The sequence below is a fragment of the Xyrauchen texanus genome, chromosome 41 (assembly GCF_025860055.1).
Source record: "Xyrauchen texanus isolate HMW12.3.18 chromosome 41, RBS_HiC_50CHRs, whole genome shotgun sequence".
Lineage (NCBI taxonomy): Eukaryota > Metazoa > Chordata > Actinopteri > Cypriniformes > Catostomidae > Xyrauchen > Xyrauchen texanus.
The window spans coordinates 3,877,707-3,899,858 of NC_068316.1; the positions used below are offsets into that span (position 1 = coordinate 3,877,707).

Consider the following 22,152-nt stretch of genomic DNA (forward strand, 5'->3'; position numbering starts at 1 on the left):
AATTTAATACACAACTTCTATTACTCATAGGGCTATATGCATATTGTATTCATGTGTTAGGCCTATTCAAATGTCACATAATAATGTTTTATAGTTTTTCCCCCTGCAGATGAAAATCATGAATCTGCATTCTCATTTATTAGCGATGAACTTTAAAAGTTAAATAAAAAAAACACGTGGATGGAAGGATTTATTTGAATCCTATATAAATAAGTCATTTTTATATTAGCATTTTCTCAACAAAAAAAAATATTTTAATCCACAACTGGTTCCCATACATAGACATTAGACCTCACACAATTTTAATTGTTGCTCGCGTGCAAAGCCCGCGCAACAGCCTCACAGAATGTAAACAGAGGTTTGTGTGTCAAGTGCATAACAGACGTCCCTGAGAGTGGATCGCCATAGATCGACGCCAGCTGAGAGTTTTTCTGAGGTAAGTACTTTAACTGACCAAATTTATTTTACAAGTTACTTTTACAGCGTAAACTATTACCAATATCAATTAAATATAGCTAAATGTAAGAAGAAAGTAATACAATCTAATATTATTACTAACAGGACAGTCTGAAGGAACTTCGTTTTCCTCAAAAACTACCGCTTTCATGTCCCATTACGTCTGACTGTCTTCTCCAGTCGATGGACCCAATCTAGTATTTACACAAACAATGATTTTCCGTCATTTTTACGGCCAGTTAAGGCATATTTTACTCGTCATTTAAATATATACCGTTAAATGTGTGTGACGTTAGGCTATTTGAAGTAGGCCTAGCGCGTTTTCTCAAAGGCATGCACTCGCGCTCTCGCTCCCGCCTAAGCCCGGTTCTATGGTGGTGCTATGTACCTTCAAACGCAAGCAAGACCACCCTCAATTGATACTGTAATAATATATTGGCGCAACAGATTTGCCAAACGCTCCAGTGTATATTTGTGCTTATTCATGCTCTGGAGAACGGAAAATTAACCTATTTACAACGCGTTTTCACATAGCCAATCACATAGAGTCATTGTTCTCTTGAACGCAATGGCCAAACAAAGGTGTTCAAGTTAGTCAGAATCGAATTATGCAGGCTCGCGAATCCTCTCATTAACAAAGTGTAGACACGATGTAAGAGATGTATTGGACCGACAGCCAATTGTGTGCTGCAAACTGTTTCTGAAGTGACAGATAAAGTTACATATAGTATCATATATGTGCTGGATTCACTCTGCACAGGACAGACATGTTTAAAATAGTAACGCTTTTAAAGCAAAGTGAAGGCAGACTAATAGATTAATTGAAAAATATTTTTGAAATTCTATGCTAAAACTGGATCAAGGATCAACCCTGAAGAGGGCAGCAAGTGCACGGCCAAAGTTGGCACTAGTCGAAAGACAGGAGGTGTTGTGAAGAGAAAGGTGACTGCCATCAACTCCCGGGTAGAAACGTTTCTGCAGAGGCTCACCGAATTTCAGTGGAGAACGTCAAATTAGGTAAGTTTCTTATGCAGGGCTGGACTGGAACAAAAGATTGGCCCAGACAGGCCACCACAATCCATCAGACACCAACACCAGTACACAGTCTTTGCAGTTCCATTAAATATTTGTCCCTACTGTACTCAGGGTGTCCGTGGATCCTTTAAAAGTCTTAAAAAAAAAATATTAAAAAATAAGGCCTTAATTAGCGTTAACATGTCTTAAATCCAGGTTTCAAAGGTCTTAAAATGCAACCGAACAGTCACCGCAGAGAAGAGTAATATTTTATTTTCACTTGTTGCTTTCTGAAATGTTATGTGTTATGCGTGTTATGACTGCTTAAAGTTACTGATGCATTTTTGCGATAAAGAAACATGGGTAAATGAGCAAATAAATGGCAAAATGTGTTTTAATAAGTTATTAAAATTGCAATAAACCATGCAAGAGATCGGACAGGCAGCCCTTCGTTTGCACACACTCGAAGAGTGAGCACAGTCTGTCAGCGCTCGAGCACCCATTTCAGTTCTGTGCTTTTACCGATCAAATATACACACTTATTTGTCAAAATGCATGACTTGACTAGTATTCACGTAGGCCCAGAAATTGAATAGTCCACAGTAGGTCATGTCTTAAGTGAACTTAAACAATAGGGAAAAAACTGGACGCATGTCAGTCATTATCAGTGTTGGGCAAGTTACTTTAAAAAAGTAATTAGTTACAGTTACTATTTACTTCTTCCCAAAAAGTAACTAAATTAGTTACTCAGTTACAAATGATAAAAGTAACTTCAGAAAGTAACTATTGAGTTACGTTCAAGTAAATTTTAAATGCTCAAATGTGACCCCACCTCCATCCCTCTTTAACGGAACTTTAAATACATGTGCATGTTCAATAATTTATGATAAATCTGAATATTATAATGAAATGGACACGTAATACAATACATTATTAACAGAAACAATGTACACAAATCTAAACTATGTTAATGTTGCTGTGGGACAAAGTGAGACTAGCCTCCAATCAAGTGCCATGTATGTAGATATTATGTTTATAAAGTGGATCGATACAAATAACACAAAAGATGTTTTGGAACTTTTGATATTTATTGACCCTCAACAGGCCACAACTGGGCAAAATTCAATTATGCGTGTTAAGCACTATACCAAAAAGAAATAACAAATATATACACTCTTTGTAGTGCAAATAAAACAAAAAAAACTTCAGACAATTGGTATACTGTACTTCAAGTATTTTCTTCCTCGAAAAGGTAGAACAGTGTAACAACATGAGGTGCTTTCAATGTAACTGAAAAGTGCAATGTGTAGCAAAGCTAAGGAATCCAAATATAAACAGGTAATCGTCAACCTCAGCCAATCGTCAGCATTTATGCGCTTGTCTCGTGCACTGCCCACTAACCAAGGAAGAACAGTAAAATTAAGTCTTTGCCTCTCGGCTCACGCTGGTTCCGCTGGTTTCCCACTGCACACGTTAGCAGCGCGTATTTTGTTCGGCGCCCATGTTAACAGATTAGAGCAAAGGCGGCGCGACAGCACGAGCGCGTAGCAGAGCAGAAGCAGCAGTGCCGCGATCGCTTCAAGCCAAAACTGGCATCAGAGGTCTAGTTGTTCTGATGAAAAAAACTGCTTCAATTATAGTAACGCGCCTCATTTTGTGGCAGTAAAGGTAACGGCGTTATTAAGATGGGAAGAGTAATCAATTAGATTACTCGTTACTGAAAAAAGTTATGCCGTTAGAAACGACGTTATTTATAACACCGTTATTCCCATCACTGGTCATTATATTGGATCTGTGCATTCGGTCTTAAAGTGACAGTAGCCTATACAGGTGTGCTGCTGTTTGCCATTGCAATCAAACAACAGAAGACAAAGAGAATCACTCACTGCTCTTGACCCGATAGCTTTACTATTCCCCCCATACCTCTACAAAGATGAGTAGTAAGTGCTCTGGACAAGTGGGCTCGTTGATTCGACTGGCACTCTTGGGATCGTAGGTGGCAGTGGACTACTAAATCTCCATAAGTAGAAGTACAAGTAATATTTAAATAAAAAGCTCTGTTAAGAAATTAAATCGAGGTAAAAAGATAACTGAACTACACACCAATAGAAAAGCAAATAATATAACCTTTAAAAGAGAAAGGTGGAGACAGAGGGAGAAAGGTGAGAATGATAATGATAATACAGTTCCGCTATTTTTAATATAGGAAAATGTAAAGCGATAGTTGCATAATGTGTACACTTACTTATTGTCTATTATGTGCATTTGAAAACTCGACAATCTTCCCAAATGTTTTATGAGAATCGTGTAATTCCTTTGCCAAAAAGAAGAGAAAGCTTTAAAGAAATTCTGTCATTTACTCACTCTTATGTTGTTTCAAACCTGAATGAATTTCTTTATTCTGTTGAACATAAAAGATGATATTTTGAACAATGTTGGTAACCAAACAGTCCTTTGACTTCCATAGTATGAAAAAATAAATACTATGGAAGTCAATGGGGACTTGTGCATTTCTTAGAGACAAAACATGTAATATTATTCATATTACATGTGCGGTGCTACCAAATCTGGTGCTGGTGCTACAATCTAGGACTTGCTGTGTGACTGTGTTACGTCCAAGGATGTATTTGTTTTGTTTTCTTTATTTATTTTTCCGTTTCTCCCTGTTTCTCTCTCTAGTTCCCATAAGCAGGAAGGAATTGCTGCCACCTGACGCCAATGATCGGTTGTAAATCTGCTGTGATTGGAGGAGAGGAAGCTTTGTGGGCAAAAGCGGCACCATTCCTCAGATCACTTATTTGTCTGTAAACTTTTGTTGTATTGTTCTTTACCATACAAATGTATATTGTTGTTTCTTTGGGATTAGGAGAGAGGTGGGTGCCATTTCCTTCTGATTTAGTTTTCTCTTGTTTTAGCTGAGAACTGTTACTGTATTTTTATTGTACTTAATTATAAAAAATTTTTAGCCTATTGTCATGATCTCTGCTTTTATTTGTTATGTATGAATTTCTCTATAATTTTTAAAAACTGCTGCATCACAATAAATAAATTGGATGTAATTGATTGTGACAGTAAATAAAAAAATATGCTGATGTTGTTACGAATGAGGTCAGAGTCAGACAAGGGATGAGGATCCAAATGCGGGTTTATTGATAAAAAGGAAACAAACAGGCATGAACAAACAAAACTACCACGATGGGCAAAATGAAAACAAAACACGAAAACACAGGAACTGGAAACACGGGAACACAGGCATGGGAGCGAGCATAAACTACACACAACAATATTCAACGATCGACAGGGGAATGGAGAACAAACAGGGTTTAAATACACTGGAGACATGATGAAGACAAACTACAATCAGGTGAGCACAATGACACAGGGCTGTCAGTGATTAGGGCCGGGGATCCTGGGAAGTGTAGTTTAGACACTAGACTAGTGACACAGAACACAGGGCAGACAACGGGAACGTGACAGATGTACATGAACTCAAGTCACTTTTTTGGAATTTATTAAATTCAATAGCATTAATGTAAAATATAAAATAATGTAAAATAAATTAAAAATAAGTTGCAGTAAGGGCATCATACTGTAAAACACATTTACAGGTAAGCAATAGTGCTGCCAGTAAGTTACCGCAAAAATACAATAAAATGTCTAACAGTGTACTTTAACATCTCCTCATGATTCAACACAGAATATCAGTGACAGCAGCACATCCTCATCCACTTTCATTCATTTCTGAATCTATTGTTTAAAGTGATGAATTACATTCAAATATGACATATGTGAAAACAAATGTTTTATGTTTGCATGATGCTGTATTCACATGGATAGGTGTCAGTAAAGTTTAAGACTAGTGTCATATCAGCCAGTAAAACATCAACCAAAAATGACTGAATTGACCTTTATAATAAAATGTGTCGTCCAGTTTCATATGTAGTGTTGAGTGTGAAATATCAAAATCTAAAACTTTGTGTCCATGTCAATTTATAATGAAACATTCAGAGAAACTGTTTCTGTATCAGTAGTTCCTCTTTCACTGAAGGAGGTTTTTGTACGACTATTTATCACTGTGTGAACACATCTTTACTGTTGATGACGTGATAACTCTGACAGTAATAATGTCCTGCATCTTCAGTCTGGACTCCACTGATGGTCAGAGTGAAATCACTATTAGATCCACTGCCACTGAATCTAGATGGAGTTCCAGTCTGGAGGGTGCTTGTATGATATATGAGGAGTTTAGGAGCTTCTCCAGGTTTCTGTAAATACCAGCTCAGTAGGTATCCCACACTACTGTCCCGGTAGACATCACTGCTGGTTTTACAATTTATTTTAACTTGTTGTCCTGGTTGAGCTGTTATTGAGGGACTCTGAGTGACCGTGTACTGTCCATTACACTCTGAAACACAAAATAAAATAAAATATTATTTCACAAGAGATTTTTGACACTTGAAATAATAATGAAAAAACTTTCTACAGTTAAATTGAGTTTATATTAGTGAAATGCACTGAAACAGATTCTCACCAGCAATGAAAAGCAGTAGAGAGCAGATAATGAGAGCGTGTGCTGTCATCTTTACTGTGAATGAGTGAGAACTGAAGGAACAGTGATGTTGGTTTGACAGTCCTGACTAACAGACAGTCTGATATTGTGCTTTAATCAGAGGGGCGGGACATTCAAAACTGTTTCCTCTCAGCAGAAAACGTGAGCGTTACAGGAGAACAGCAGAAATAAGAAACAATTACATGTCAAATTACATTCATACATTTCAATCTTTATCTTTTAGTTATTAATTACAATTGGTTGAAATTCTAGTGATTTTTGTTCATTGTGGAAATCTCATGAGCATTCAGTAGATCAAACTAAATCAAATGTGTTATAGAGGAGTTATTACATTTGTAATAAACATGTTGTATATAATTATGAATGTAATTTGTATGTTTTTATTGTATTTTTGAAACAGTAGTTGATGACAATATGAACTGAATCATGTTTGAATGTGTGTTGTGTAAAGATGTGTTTGTGATCATGTGTTTAAAGTGCAGTTAGTGAAGCGCTCAGAGGTTTTTGTGCAGCTGTTCTATTAGTTTGTATCACTGTGGTACACTTTCGACAGCGGCACCAGACTGGATGTTGGCAGTAAGTAAATCATCAAATCATCATTTTAATGTTTTATGTGTTTTTATAATGTGGAATGTGTCAGTTTTATGTTGAATTGACACACATATGAGTTCAGTGATTTCTCTCACTTTTTTGATTTATATTTCATTATTTATTAATAATATCTGATTAGACAGATTGAATAATTTGGCTGTTTTCCAGAAATGAAGGTGAACTTTAAAGACACTTAATTTACACTTTGTCAGCACATGTGAATTTGTTGCTGGTACAGAAGTGAGATGTTATTCAGTTTTTGGAGATGTTAAATGACTCTGTGTTTAAATGACGAACATTATCAAGAGTTCATAAAAATGCTCCTTCAATATGAAATGTTTCTTAATGTAATATGTAACATATAAAGTTTTACTGGAGGAATTCTTTCACCAAATGAACTGTTAAAAGTTCATCATTGTACAGAATTTTCTTTTCATAGTTATTTCTTAATGTAGAAAGAGAAATTTATGAAGGAAAATATTCTTGAACTTTTGTGTAAGTCAAACTGCAAACATATAAAGATATGTGAACTTTATTCATCATTTCATCATTTTGGTCATTCAGAGTCTTTGGGGAAATAAATTGTTCTTTATATGATTGAACAGATCAACATGAAGAAACAAACTTGCAGTTTAATGTTGAAAGTTTTCAATGATATCTTTAAAGATCTTCAAAATATATAATTGACTAATGTAATTGATTTCGTTTCAATCTGGAGAAAGAAATCTTTTCTTCTTTTGAAGTTGTCTATTGTGTATTTGTCAGGCATCACTGCGTCCTAAAGTGAGCGTCCTGCAGCCCTCCAGTGAAGAGATTTCCACAAAGAACACAGCAACACTGATGTGTGTGGCCAACAAGGGCTTCCCCTCAGACTGGAGCCTGAGCTGGAAGGTGGACGGGAGCAGCAGGTCTGAGAAGAGCAGTGCTGGGGTCCTGGAGAAGGGCGGTCTGTACAGCTGGAGCAGCAGTCTGACTCTCTCTCAGGACGAGTGGATGAAGGCGGTCACAGTGAGCTGTGAGGCCAAACAGAAAGAGCAGCTGTCAGTCACTGGAGAAGTGAGGAGAGATCAGTGTTCTGAGTAGATCCTCTGGATTCTCTTCTGCTCTTCTCACTCATGTCTCACATGGAGACTAACAGTGACTTCTATTCACACAAGTATATGTGTGCTTTTGTCTTTCAGGTTTCTCTTGTCAAAATTCAATAAACTAATAAAATATTACATTGTTGAAGTTTCCTGTCTTTGTTTAAAAGTTGATTTATTGATATTATTTGTGTCATTAGTTAGATCAGGACTTTATCTCACATTTTATAAATAATCTTCACTCAATGAAGCATGAAAACACCTGCAGAGACATTATGAAACAAGATCATGAAGTCAAATTAGGGAAGTCAAACATATGGTGTTCTCAGTAAATGCATCAATTTTTGAACAGATTTTGAAATATAAACATACAGGATCCAGCATGATTGAGAATGTTTCAAAGATTATTTTGTGTCCTTAAGTAAATCTGATGTTTTGCAGACAGGAGTTGAACATGTTGTTTAAGTGTTGATGGTATTATGATGGTGAACATCTGCTGATGGAGCTGCTCTATTCTGAGAGGAACACAATCACTCCAACCTGATGATTCAAATATTTGAACTCAGTTTCACTGTTTGACTCTTTATTGTGTGAAATGAGACAGTTGAGTTTGACTAATGGAGAGATGAACTTTGATCATATTCATCAGTTTACACTGAGTCTGATCTCATCAGTCATACTGACCTTATGAATGTTTCAATCAACTGTTCAAAACTCAGTATTAGAGTTGGGGTACTCGAGTCACGAGCCCAATTTTAATGGACTTCAACTTGTCACGGACTCGGATGCATTTTTACTCTGACTCGAGCTTTTGAGTCCACGACATTTGATTTGTGATGCAATGAACAAAATGAATAAATAAAAATAACGAAACAGAAATAAATGCACACTCTGTCGTATCACCCCTGATGTCGTAGGCCAGTGGAGGGACGTGCATTTAAAGTCTGGGCCTTCACTGTGATTCATGCCATTAAGAAAACACAGTTTCACAATGATTAAGACACCTTGTGCATTTGGGCATCATACATTATGTTGCAGCTAACTAATAATACCAATTTACTTTTTAAAAACACATCCACGCACGAAAGCCAGAACATCAACAACTCAAGCAAGCCATTCTTCAACTTCGAACAGACAATCAAAAATCATAATTATTCATATGAATCTATTAAGGAGGTCTATAATACCTGGAAAAATCTATCTAATAATATTTGCGATTTAAATGTTGCTTGTGTAACGGTATGTAAATATGTTAAATTACTGCATAAATGGGGACAGCGCCATCTAAACGTGAATGATGGTATTTGACGAGTGGAATAGGAAACTCCCACAGCAGAGCTGATGAGACATGCTGTGTGTAAGTGGCACATTTTGAGTGTCTGGAGAATTATCAGTTAAAAGTACTTAAAAACTCATAAATAACTGCTCTATTGTGAATTATCTTGTAATGAACATGTTAGGGATCTGTTGACATGTGTTTGGCGTCGAATGTGTTCTTTTATATCGAGTTATTCTGACTTTGTTTCACGAGGCTTGATCGTAATTCCTCCGTGTAGTTTCTTGTGTTTCATGTAGGACTGATTCATTTTCTGTGCCACGAAACCATTATTTCCATTTTTGTATCTCCATTATGCAGGTAATTTGTAAAATGTTATTGATTTAATCAGTTTAATTGATTAATTGCATTATATGTACTGAATTGCCCGTGTTCACCACTAGGTGGGACGTTTCGTTTCATATTGAATTCATTTGAACTGTTCTAGAAAGAATTGAGTGAAAATGCTTATTGTAACCGTCTAGTTGCTAAAATTGAACAAAGATCTGATAAGAATTTAATCACTGTATGATCACAAAGTTAAAAGATTTTAATTAAAACACAGCAGAGCTAATGAGACATGCTGTGGGACTGATTCATTCTCTGTGCCACGAAACCATTATTTCCATTTTTGCATCTCTGTTATGCAGTAAATAGACCACTCTGGCAAGACCGTCACACTTGCAATACATTTAGTTTCATGAGGGTACACGGTTATGCTGCGTTCCCTTCAAGTTGGATGTGAGATATTCCTACCTGATATCTTAGAGCATAAATGTTCGAAACTGCAATGTTCCCGTTATCATAGCAGGGGTTTGACTCTCATTAGAGATGTCTCCTAGCAACCCAACTGATAAACAATGCTGCAGCTCTATGTCTCATAGCAACCCAACTGATAAACAATACTGCAGCGCTATGTCTCCTAGCAACCCAACTGATAAACAATACTGCAGCGCTATGTCTCCTAGCAACCCAACTGATAAACAATGCTGCAGCACTACATTTGTGCTTCAGATGAAGGATTATCAAAAGAGATTATAATGTTTTATACTCCTGTTTCCGCCGACGCGTCCTGCTGGATTTTTTCCGTCATTACAGCTGAAACAACATAAAATTCTCCGTCATTTTTGGGTATACAGATAAGTGTAAGACATCATTAGAGACTATAAAGTGTCTACTTTTATTTGTGTACACTCACAATAACAACAAAACCTTGTGCTTTTGTAAAATAAAGAAAATAAAAAGGGTGAGCTTTCAGCAGTCTCTGAGTTTGTGAGCATATATCTGAAACACGTCACAAAAATGAACCGAAATTCCGTGAATACTTATCACACAAACATGAAACATATGTCTAAAGAAATCTTAAAATGTGTACTTTTAAATAAAAAAATTTAAAACAAATATTCTTCTGCAATGTAATCTGTATGAAACAAAGGGATGTACAGTTTTCCTGGTTCATCTAATTATCTCTAATGTGATCCCACCCACCAGCAGAATGCCCTTTTCATATGCTAATGTGCTGAGGCGATCAATGCAAATGGTAAACGCCACTGACTGTGCCTTGAAAACATACAGTTCGTTCATTTTTCTGCACATTTGAAAGACAGCAGAAAACACAAGTGATAAAACTCCTGGATAGTGACAAAGAGTTACAATTTTCCTCAGAAGAAGAGCGGGACTCCGATGAACGTTTGTATTTTGAAGAGAGACTTGATCTAGCTGAGGATACAATTTCGGACGAGTAAGTCATTTAGTTGACATGCTATTTTATATAAACATGTACATATTTTACTAGTGGGACTGTTTCCAGACTTTCCAGCCAGGATTCAGAGTATTGAAATTTGAAATATGTCCTAATAATAATAAAATGCTCTTTAAATATGCCCATATTAGAAAATCAGCATATTATAATGATTTCTGAAGGATCATGTGACACTGAAGACTGCAGTAATGATGCTGCAAATTCAGCTTTGATCACAAATTGCATTTTACAATATATTAAAATAGAAAACTATTCTTTTAAATTGTAAAATTAGTTCAAAATATCACTGTTTTTACTGTATTTTGGATCAAATAAATGCAGTATTGGTGAGCAGAAGAGAATTCTTTTATATGGTAGTGTAGGTCTAAAATTAAGTAAAGTTTTTATGCAAAGAAAACGTATAGTCAGATTACTTCTTTTAACTTAACTTGATTTTGATCATTAAGTGTCCTCACATTCATTCTCTTTCTGTCACATTCCTCAGTGATAGGCCCGGGGGAGGGGTCTTTTGTCTCCTCAGTTGTGAAAGACTATCAATATTCATGATCATTCACGCCTCCTCAAATATGACCTTTCTAACACTAAAAGTGTCTTACAAAAGGCTCCTGTCCAGGGCCTGTAGACTGACGTCGTCCCCGACGGCTTAGGCCTACAGTGCCGCTGGACACGCCCCCTCCACCTTGCATGCCATGGTGCACCAAGTCAAGGCACTCAGAGAACTACACGAGGGTAGTCCTGACCTGCATCTAATGCAGGAGCTGCGCTTGGCGACCGACTTCACTCTCCGGGCAACGAAGGTCACGGCGCGGGCTCTCGGGCAGGCGATGTCCACTTTGGTGGTCCAGGAACGCCACCTCTGGCTCAACCTGGTCGAGTCGCGAGAGGCTGACAAGGTGTGTTTCCTTGACGCCCTCATCTCCCAGGTTGGCCTGTTTGGCTGACACCATTGGAGACTTTGCCTGGCAGTTCTCAACAGTAAGGAAGCAGACGGAGGCCATACAGCACATCCTGCACAGGCAGAGCCACAGACCACGCACTCCATCTGCTCATCGCCCAGCACGCCCCCTGCAAGGTGCAAACACCGACACCAGCCTCGGGGCCCGATCCAATGCGGAGCTACCCGCAGGACGGCTACGCCACCCACCTCACGGCCGGCCACCAAGAACCCAAAGAAGGCTTCAAAGTGCCACTGAGACGGGCAACCCCGGGACTCAAGAAACTGCACTACGGGAGCTGGTAAGCAGACCACTCCCTCCCCCAGTTATCCTTGTTTGTGGAGCTGGCGTGGCCGTAATTAAGGAATATAACATAAGACGCCATTATGAGACAAAACACCAGGACAAATACAAGCATGAGGACAGACAGCAGAAGGCAAAGCAGTTAAAAAGGACTCTGGTGTCACAGACTATGTTCACAAAAGCAAAATCACAAAGTGAGGCTGCCATGAAAGCTAGTTTTGTTGTTGCTGAAGAAATAGCTAAGTCTGCGCGACCTTTTAGAGTTTGTAAAACGGTGCGTGATTAAAGTGTGCGACGTCATGTGTCCAGACAAAAAGCAAGCGTTTTCAAATATAAGCTTAAGCAGAAATACTGTTGCTGATCATGTATGTTAGCTTGCCACCGATTTACAAGAACAGTTGATGGAAATGTCTTCATTGCATATTCCCTTGCTGTGGATGAGAGCGCTGATGTGACTGATACTGCACAGCTGTCAATCGTCATCCATGCAGTTGACTCCAGTTTATGTGTTACAGAGAAACCTTTGGGAATTACATCAATGCATGGCACAACCAAGGGAAAAGACATATTTGAGGAAGTATGTAAATATGTGAATGAAATGAAACTGCCCGGGGACAAACTGACAGGATTGACGACAGATGGTATAAAGATTTTTTTGAGTTGCATGAGGAAATCTGCCAGTTTTTGGAAAGCAAAGGGAAAGACACCACAGAGCTCCAGGATGAAAAGTGGCGATGTGAGCTGGCCTTTTTGTGCGACATAATGAAACATCTCACTGCACTAAACCTCCAGGGATGGGGACGTGTGATCACAGACATGTGTGATGCAGTGAGAGCTTTCCAAGCCAGACATTGACAAACCATATCTCCACCGCTGTGTTTTCCGACTGCGCAATTTGTTAATTTTCCGGATTTGCAGTTCATAAATTTACATTTGAACTGCTCGGCAATCCGTTTGCAAAAGGAGCTGATAGACCTCCAGTGTAGTGACACACTCAAGGCAAAGTATGACTCTGTGGGCGCTGCACAGTTTCCAGGCTTCATCCCTGAAACGATGCCTCAACACAACCTACATGCTGCTGCATGTTTGGAAGCACAAACCTGTGTGAGCAGCTTTTCTCTGTAATGAAGATGAATAAAAACCCACAAAGGAGTCGTCTCACTGATGCACACCTTCACTCCATCTTGAGGGTTTGCACCGCACAGAACCTAACCCCAACTATTGATGAACTGGCACCCAAGAAAAGGTGCCAAATATCTGGCTTTAGCAAATGTTCATAAAAGAAGAATGTAGCCTCCCTAAATATGTTTTCCTTTTGCACTTTATCCAATTTCCTGTTTATCTTGTTTAACCCTTGTATTGTCTTCACTTTTGGGACCCTCTGGTATCCCTCGGGTCAAATTGACCCGGAACATATTTTGGGTTTTAAAAACAATTCTGAAATAAAAATGTACTTCATAAACCATTAACATATATTGTCTTTATCTCAATTTCAAACAGTTGTGATAACATATATGTTTAAGGATTGCAATCAGTCTCTTCTAGAACACAATTAATAATGGAAGTGTGAATGGAAGTGAGACAATGTTTTCATTCATATATCTTATTTTTAATGCAAACTTTCAATACATCAACTGGAACTTCAACAATCAATCAATTTTATCTTATGTAATGCAGATGAACAACTGAGGCATAGTCCTTGCAACAGGGGGTGGTGCTTGGGAAAAAAGACAGGCATGCCTGTTTACAAAACACATGCATCACAAAATTGAGGCCTTGTGACATATCTAGCACCACTTGTGTCCCCTGGTTTCTTTCAGCAGCTCCTCCTTCTGGCTTCCCTGTATAAATTTGCATGTTCCATGCATAAGATGAAACAGCATCACAGGCAGCCCAGATTCTGATGCCATACCTTGCTGGTTTTGAGGGCATATACTGCCTGAAAGGGCAGTGGCCTCTAAACCCCACAAGCCATTCATCCACGGTTACATTGGGCCTAGGGTTGTAAAGATGGGGAAGCCGGTCCACCCACTGGTCCCACACAGTGCGGATTGCTGCCAACTTGTCCCCCTGCCATATAACAGGTCTTGATTCCCGGTTGTCAAATCTGATGATCCTTAAGAATACATGGAAGCTCTTCAGAGACATTGTGGCTCTAAAAATTGCTCTCACTGTCTCAGCATCCCACAGACTTTCAGTCGACTCCCCTCTTGACCTGTAGACACCAGCAAGAATGAGAATGCCAAAGTAGGCATGCAGATGCATGAAGTCCATCTCTTTCCGCTGGTCACCGAAAACATGTTTTCCGTGTCTCCCCTCAAGATTGGTCATATCCAGAATAATTTTCTGAATTGAGTCAGGACTCAGCAGCTCACAGGATGACTTGAGTCACTGCAAATCATGTGGGCCCTGGTACCATCCGTATTATGTTAGCAGCTGAGCGGGGGGGGGGGCTCTCACTGGGGATGAAGACCATTCAATCTGTCCATTCTTAGACAAATATGGCTGTGGGGCTCTTCCAGTGGCTGGCTGTGGGGCTCTTCCAGTGGCTGGCTGTGGAGCTCTTCCAGTGGCTGGCTATGGGGCTCTTCCAGTGGCTGGCTGTGGAGCTCTTCCAGTGGCTGGCTGTGGAGCTCTTCCAGTGGCTGGCTATGGGGCTCTTCCAGTGGCTGGCTGTGGAGCTCATCCAGTGGCTGGCTGTGGGGCTCTTCCAGTGGCTGGCTGTGGGGCTCTTCCAGTGGCTGGCTATGGGGCTCTTCCAGTGGCTGGCTGTGGAGCTCTTCCAGTGGCTGGCTGTGGAGCTCTTCCAGTGGCTGGCTATGGGGCTCTTCCAGTGGCTGGCTATGGGGCTCTTCCAGTGGCTGGCTGTGGAGCTCTTCCAGTGGCTGGCTGTGGAGCTCTTCCAGTGGCTGGCTGTGGGGCTCTTCCAGTGGCTGGCTGTTGGGCTCTTCCAGTGGCTGGCTGTGGAGCTCTTCCAGTGGCTGGCTGTGGGGCTCTTCCAGTGGCTGGCTATGGGGCTCTTCCAGTGGCTGGCTGTGGGGCTCTTCCAGTGGCTGGCTTTGGGGCTCTTCCAGTGGCTGGCTCTTGGGCTGCTCCAGCGGCCGCCTGTGGTGCTCCTTGTGGTGCATATTCCGAGTGAAGGCTATCTTCAAATTCACTTTCAGTATCAGAATACTCTGAATTGATATCTAAATCATATTCGGAGACATCTTCCTCTTCCACATCGCTGTGTGCCTGACTCTCTTCAAAAATTAGCTCTAAAGCCCTCTGACAGCTAAATCTTCTGGTCATACTGAGGGTGGAAAATTCTGTACAGTGATGTAGAGGTATTTCTCCCTTTTGTCCCACCCCCTTGATGTGCTGGTGCATAGTTCAAGAAAATGATTGATGTTTCGAATGTTATGGAATAAGATTCTAAAAAAGGAGTTTGCTGGTGGACACATGAAAGAGGGTAAAGGGTGCGAGAAAGTGAGAACAAACAGCTTCTCTGTGCTTGGATTATAATAATGTATGTGTGTCTGTGTCTGTTTGTGTCTGTGTATGTGTGTATGGGCATGTTTCTGCGTGTCTGTGTATGTGGGTCAAACTGACCTGAAGACTATATGAAGGATGTAAATGTGTGGGGTATAGTAGCATGTGTGCTCAAATATTTCTTTTTGTTTGTACATGTTTATCACAGAAAATAAGCTAAGGCCATTGAGTTTCAGGAAGAAAAATTTTATACTTGTACCATTTTTCATCTTGTACATTTTTTTAAATGGGTCAATTTGACCCGAATACCATACAAGGGTTAATAAATGTTGGCCCTCGACATTCCCAGTTTTTAATGTTGTTCCTCTCTGTGATTGAGTGTGCCAATCCTGGTCTGGATCTATGTTGGGGAGGAACAGAAACTGAAACTCTTGGAACTTTAATTGAAAACTGTCACTGAATGATTCATGTACATCCATAAAACTACAAGATGCTTTAAAGAATACTGTAGTATTGCATGGTATCATGTCCAAAATAAAAAACAAAAAATAAATAATTCAAGATTGTTAAAATCACAGTGACTGACGAATTATTTATCAACATACACAGTTTGAATGCTGAAGTAATCGAACTAAAGAGATTCAAATCTGCACCGACACAGAGAGAGAGAGACGGACTATACACTTGTCATTATATTCACAGTTCACACACACCTTTGGGACATTTGACTTCATTTTCAGATAATACTGGAACACTGTATTGATTCAACTGTGTGTTCTTGTGTACGGGTCTCTCTGTTTTCTGTTTTCTTGTGAACCTGCCTCTTGGTGCCCAAAGTGCCCTTTTGTCTAAGAAAAAATTCCTCTCATTTTTTTTATTTATTAAAGGCCCTTTTGTGAATGCCTGCCTATGCCAAATCTAAATATTAGTAAAATGTATGATTAATAATTTAGCCTTAAATAAAATGATCCAGATGATGACCTTTCACCTGACGATGACCTCATCCGACCGGGACTATTCCTCACGCCGCACGGCCGCAGCACGCGCATTTTTTAATTACCGGAAGATATCTTCAACACCGCGACCGCGGCAGCTGGTAAGTGAGGATTCATTCCCAGTGAAGTGATTTTGATGTTTATTTACTTATTATTATTATTTTACAAGAACGACGTGAAGAGAGCATGCAGATATGTTGTATATATTGCTGTGTGTAGCCTGTAGAAGTAACGTTACGTTAGCTTGCGGTTTGAGAGAGAAAAGTTTCACTCACAGGCGTCGAGGGGTCTTGTCTTTTTTATGCCTTTTGACTAAATTATTTTTATTATTTCAGTATTTATTTTAAAAAAAATGTAGAGTGCCTTAAAATAATTATCACAACAACACTGATAAGGCTTATACTGATTTTCTCATTCTCTGAATTATCATTATAAAAATAAAACAATTCAGAACAGGATTAAAATATAATTATATTTTAAATGACAAAAATATTTTCTTTCTACAACAGCAAAGACCACTATTCAGAGACGCTTAAAAGGAGGAGATAATTCCAAATGGGAAATATTGCATGCCTTCCATTGCCTGACAGTCCCAGAGAACTGGAAAACAGCTAGCATTCCAACAGCAGCACTCCAAGCTGTGAAGAAACTGTGCCAGTTCTACAATATTGAAGATGAAGACAAATTGCAGACAGAATTGAAGGTCTTCCATACGTCATACTCATGCCCACCACCAGCCAATGTGTCTTCTATTCTGTCAGTAGTCAAGGAAAACAATGCACATCTAGTTTTCCCCAACATGACTCTGCTGCTGAAGACATATGGCACACTTCCGGTGTCCACAGCAACTGTGGAACGTTCCTTCTCAAAACTGAAGCTTGTGAAAACCAAACTTCGCAGCCTTTGCAAAGAGGAGAGATTGTCTGACCTTCTTCTGTTGGCCATTGAGAAGGACATTCCAATAAATGACAATAATGTCATTAACATTTTTAGGGACATGGCCAACAGGAAATTTCTGTTATAAAACTCTACAACAACTCATCCTCCACTTATTGGTAAGATTAATGCTACACTGTGATTTTTAGTAGGTGCCAACAGAATGAACACACACGTACACATTTTAGTTTTTTTATTTATATTTTTGATTAGACATAATCAATCAAAATCCAACTACATCTCAGAGTCACAATGCAACTTGAAATCATGATCACAGTATTGTGTACTGTAGACAGACAAGCACACACACCTCTGTCTATATAGATGTTTGTGTCTCACTCTCACCCCTGCCATGGCCACCATCATCCTATCCCCCATTAATGTTTTTTTTTTTTTTCTCAGATAATTGTACTTTTTTGAATCTGGTATCTTATTTTCTCTACCTGCAGCTCTTGGTGTGTAGCAGCCTCTGTGAGCATCTCCCTCTTATTTTCTTGGAGCAGTCAGCCTTGGCAGGTCAGTGAGCCAGTTCCAAACACTCTCAGCAATCTTTACATCTTGTCATGGTAACATAACAATTGTTTAATCAGCTAATTTGTCTCCTATATGTTTGTTGTTTTAATGTCTACAGTCTCTCAGATCAACTCCAGTATTAGCAGCAGCAACAACAACAGCAAAGGCAGCATACTCACTCAAGGAATTTAGTAAGATTTTACCAGAACAGGTATCACATTAATGTAAAAAATCTGTTGTATTTGCTGTAAAATAAAATTGCTGTATTTTTTCTGTTTGCTTTGTTTTTGTTTTTATTATATTAATGGAACTCTTGTATTTTTGTAATTCAGTTTTTGCCATCAAAATAGCCACAAATGCTGACATGGCATTAAATAAAACTATACTCTACTGTATGCGAAACATGGGCCACGTTGATTTTACTATAACGTTTACTATAGTTTTTACTATAACGGCTGTTCTTAATTATTCTGTATAACAGAGAAGAAAAAGCCATCAGGTTGGTACAACTTAAGACACTTCAGTTTCTAATTATTCTGGACAGAAAATATTTTTTAACTTTTAAACTTAAAATTGTCTTTTCTGTTCTGTTTCTTTTCCAAAACTGCATCACAGCATTTGCTGCCGTATCAATACAGAATCATCCGTATCGATGCGCGAATCAGCAAGGAATGTGTCACGATATATTACTGTATTGATATTTTGAGCACCGCGCTATTTAAAGCCTTGTTCCATGTGCCCCTTTTATATTTTGAGCACCTGCCCCTCCAAAGGTCTCTGCACGGCCCTGGTTCTATTAGTTTGTATCACTGTGGTACACTTTCAGCAGAGGCACCAGACTGGATGTTGGCAGTAAGTAAATCATCAAATCATCATTTTAATGTTTTATGTGTTTTTATAATGTGGAATGTGTCAGTTTTATGTTGAATTGACACACATATGAGTTCAGTGATTTCTCTCACTTTTATAATTTATATTTCATTATTTATTAATAATATCTGATTAGACAGATTGAATAATTTGGCTGTTTTTCCAGAAATGAAGGTGAACTTTAAAGACACTTAATTGACACTTTGTCAGCACATGTGAATTTGTTGCTGGTACAGAAGTGAGATGTTATTCAGTTTTTGGAGATGTTAAATGACTCTGTGTTTAAATGACGAACATTATCAAGAGTTCATAAAAATGCTCCTTCAATATGAAATGTTTCTTAATGTAATATGTAACATATAAAGTTTTACTGGAGGAATTCTTTCACCAAATGAACTGTTAAAAGTTCATCATTGTACAGAATTTTCTTTTCTATTCTCTTGAGGTTGGGCAATGTCTTTTCATAGTTATTTCTTAATGTAGAAAGAGAAATTTATGAAGGAAAATATTCTTGAACTTTTGTGTAAGTCAAACTGCAAACATATAAAGATATGTGAACTTTATTCATCATTTCATCATTTTGGTCATTCAGAGTCTTTGGGGAAATAAATTGTTCTTTATATGATTGAACAGATCAACATGAAGAAACAAACTTGCAGTTTAATGTTGAAAGTTTTCAATGATATCTTTAAAGATCTTCAAAATATATAATTGACTAATGTAATTGATTTAGTTTCAATCTGGAGAAAGAAATCTTTTCTTCTTTTGAAGTTGTCTATTGCAGTGGTTTTCAAACCCTGGGTCAAAAAAATGGGTCGCCAGTGATTTAAAATAAAAAAAAAAATAAAAAACATTATTTCGTTTTTTAATAATATTAATATTAATAATAATAGCTTTGATTAGAAGTACACAAAAAAAAAAACATTCAAATTCATGCAAAATAAATAATCCACATGTCACCTGACCGGTTAACCGACCTACTCGTAGCCCTAGGCAACACAAAACAAAACAAAAAACCTTGTGCGCAGTGTTGTTGATATGCAGCCATTTTATTTTATTTTCCCATGAGATGATGAAAATATTCGGTACCGTGAAATTAGTAGCCCGTAATGAATTTATTTTATGCTGAACATGAGCAAACCAAAGTCAAAAACCATTTATGATTTTTTCACAAGAAAAAGAGGGTCAGAGACCGAGACCCCTTTAAATGAAGCAGCAGAAAACGCGGTCAACCATCAAACCCTGCCGCGAACAGCAGAGATCAGCAGGGAAGATAATGAAGGCGATGCATGTCAACAGAGTAGCAGTACTTTCCCAGCAAAGAAAAAGCAGAAACCGGAGTAAGGCCATATAAAGATGATTTTTTGAAGTTTGGGTTTATCAACTGTTCGGACGCCAGTCCATGCAGCAATACCAATGTGCGTAATATGCGGTGAAAAGTTGGCAAAATATGATAATAAAATAGTCAACTAATATAAAAATCACACTGCCCTGTTAAATAGTCAGTAGTAGGCCTACAATTCGTAGCCTACTATTCAGCGTAAGCACGTGCAGCTCAACGTGATGTTTCCAAGCACATTTTTAGCATGTGAAAAGGATGATTTTTTCCTGTTGATATTGCAACGTGATTCTAATGAGAGAGTTACGTGAGCATAATGCCCCTTACTTTTACTTTCGCTTTAAATTATTTCGTTTTGGCTTGTTTAAAGTTATTATTATTTTTAATTCTTGTTCTGTTCTGTATATAATGAATATTACATTTAAAGAGTTTGTTGTGGAATGTTTTGTGTATTTTTTAAGCATGCAGCAAACGATAGGCTATTAATTGGTTAACATTCCTGTATGTAGGCCTATAGCTTGATAAAATTATTTCAGAATCGACTTTGCGTTCCAATCGCGTCAAGGATCAGCAAGTGCACGTGCATCATCAAAAGTGGTTAAAAAAAGTGCTTTTTGTTCTGCGCACAAGCCTATGGGTCGCGTCAAAAAATAAAATAAAAAAAGGGTCCCTCTTGAAAAAGTTTGAAAACCACTGGTCTATTGTGTATTTGTCAGGCATCACTCGTCCTAAAGTGAGCGTCCTGCCGCCCTCCAGTGAAGAGATTTCCACAAAGAACACAGCAACACTGATGTGTGTGGCCAACAAGGGCTTCCCCTCAGACTGGAGCCTGAGCTGGAAGGTGGACGGGAGCAGCAGGTCTGAGAAGAGCAGTGCTGGGGTCCTGGAGAAGGGCGGTCTGTACAGCTGGAGCAGCAGTCTGACTCTCTCTCAGGACGAGTGGATGAAGGCGGTCACAGTGAGCTGTGAGGCCAAACAGAAAGAGCAGCTGTCAGTCACTGGAGAAGTGAGGAGAGATCAGTGTTCTGAGTAGATCCTCTGGATTCTCTTCTGCTCTTCTCACTCATGTCTCACATGGAGACTAACAGTGACTTCTATTCACACAAGTATATGTGTGCTTTTGTCTTTCAGTTTTCTCTTGTCAAAATTCAATAAACTAATAAAATAATACATTATTTGAAGTTTCCTGTCTTTGTTTTAATGTTGATTTATATATATTATTTGGCTCATTTGTTTGTTAAGTTAGTTCACATTTTATAAATAATCTTCACTCAATGAAGCATGAAAACACCTGCAGAGACATTATGAAACAAGACAAAACAAGTGTAGTCAAATTAGGGAACTCAAACATATGGTGTTCTCAGTAAATGCATCAATTTATGAACAGATTTTGAAATATAAACATACAGGATCCAGCATGATTGAGAATGTTTCAAAAATTATTTTGTGTCCTTTAATGAAAACAAGGAAATCGTCTCGGTTACTGTCGTAACCTGATGGAGGGAACGAGATGGTGTGTCGATGAAGTGACAATAGGGGTCGATCTTGAGAGCCCGACACACCTTCAGATATTTGGCGAGTTGAATTTGCATGCCATTCCCCGACATAAAGGTATAAAGGGATGGACGGCAGGGAATTCATTCAGGTTTTTGCTCTGAAGAGACGAGACAAGGTCCCGGCCGTTACAGTTGTCAAGTTCTGTCTGTGGCAGGAGGGGCACAACGTCCTGTTCCCTCAATCATGGAACGGAGGTTACGGCAGAAACCGAGACACCTTCTGTCATTCACTCGACGTTTTGTCGATGAAGTGACACTAGGGGTCCACATATGAAAGCCACAGAGACTGAACTGGTCACGTGAACTGCCGATTTAGGTGTAGGCAAGCTACTATGAGTGTAGAAACACAAGCACTCGGGCTGCACGGATCCTCCCCAGATGCCCCAAGACCTCCTGTGCTTCCTCATAACCCTGAGGGGGGGGGGGGACATGGCCAACATGGGA

The 22,152-nt window shown here is 38.8% G+C and overlaps 1 gene segment (V, D, J or C); it reads left to right on the forward strand.

Moving 5' to 3' along the window:
* The window catches only part of LOC127634236 (immunoglobulin kappa constant-like), a 119,289-nt gene extending 97,983 nt beyond the window's left edge, over positions 1-21,306 (forward strand). The window contains 1 exon segment of the C gene segment in view: positions 20,869-21,306. Coding sequence covers positions 20,943-21,185 — 243 coding nt within the window.
* The last annotated feature ends 846 nt before the right edge of the window (positions 21,307-22,152 follow it).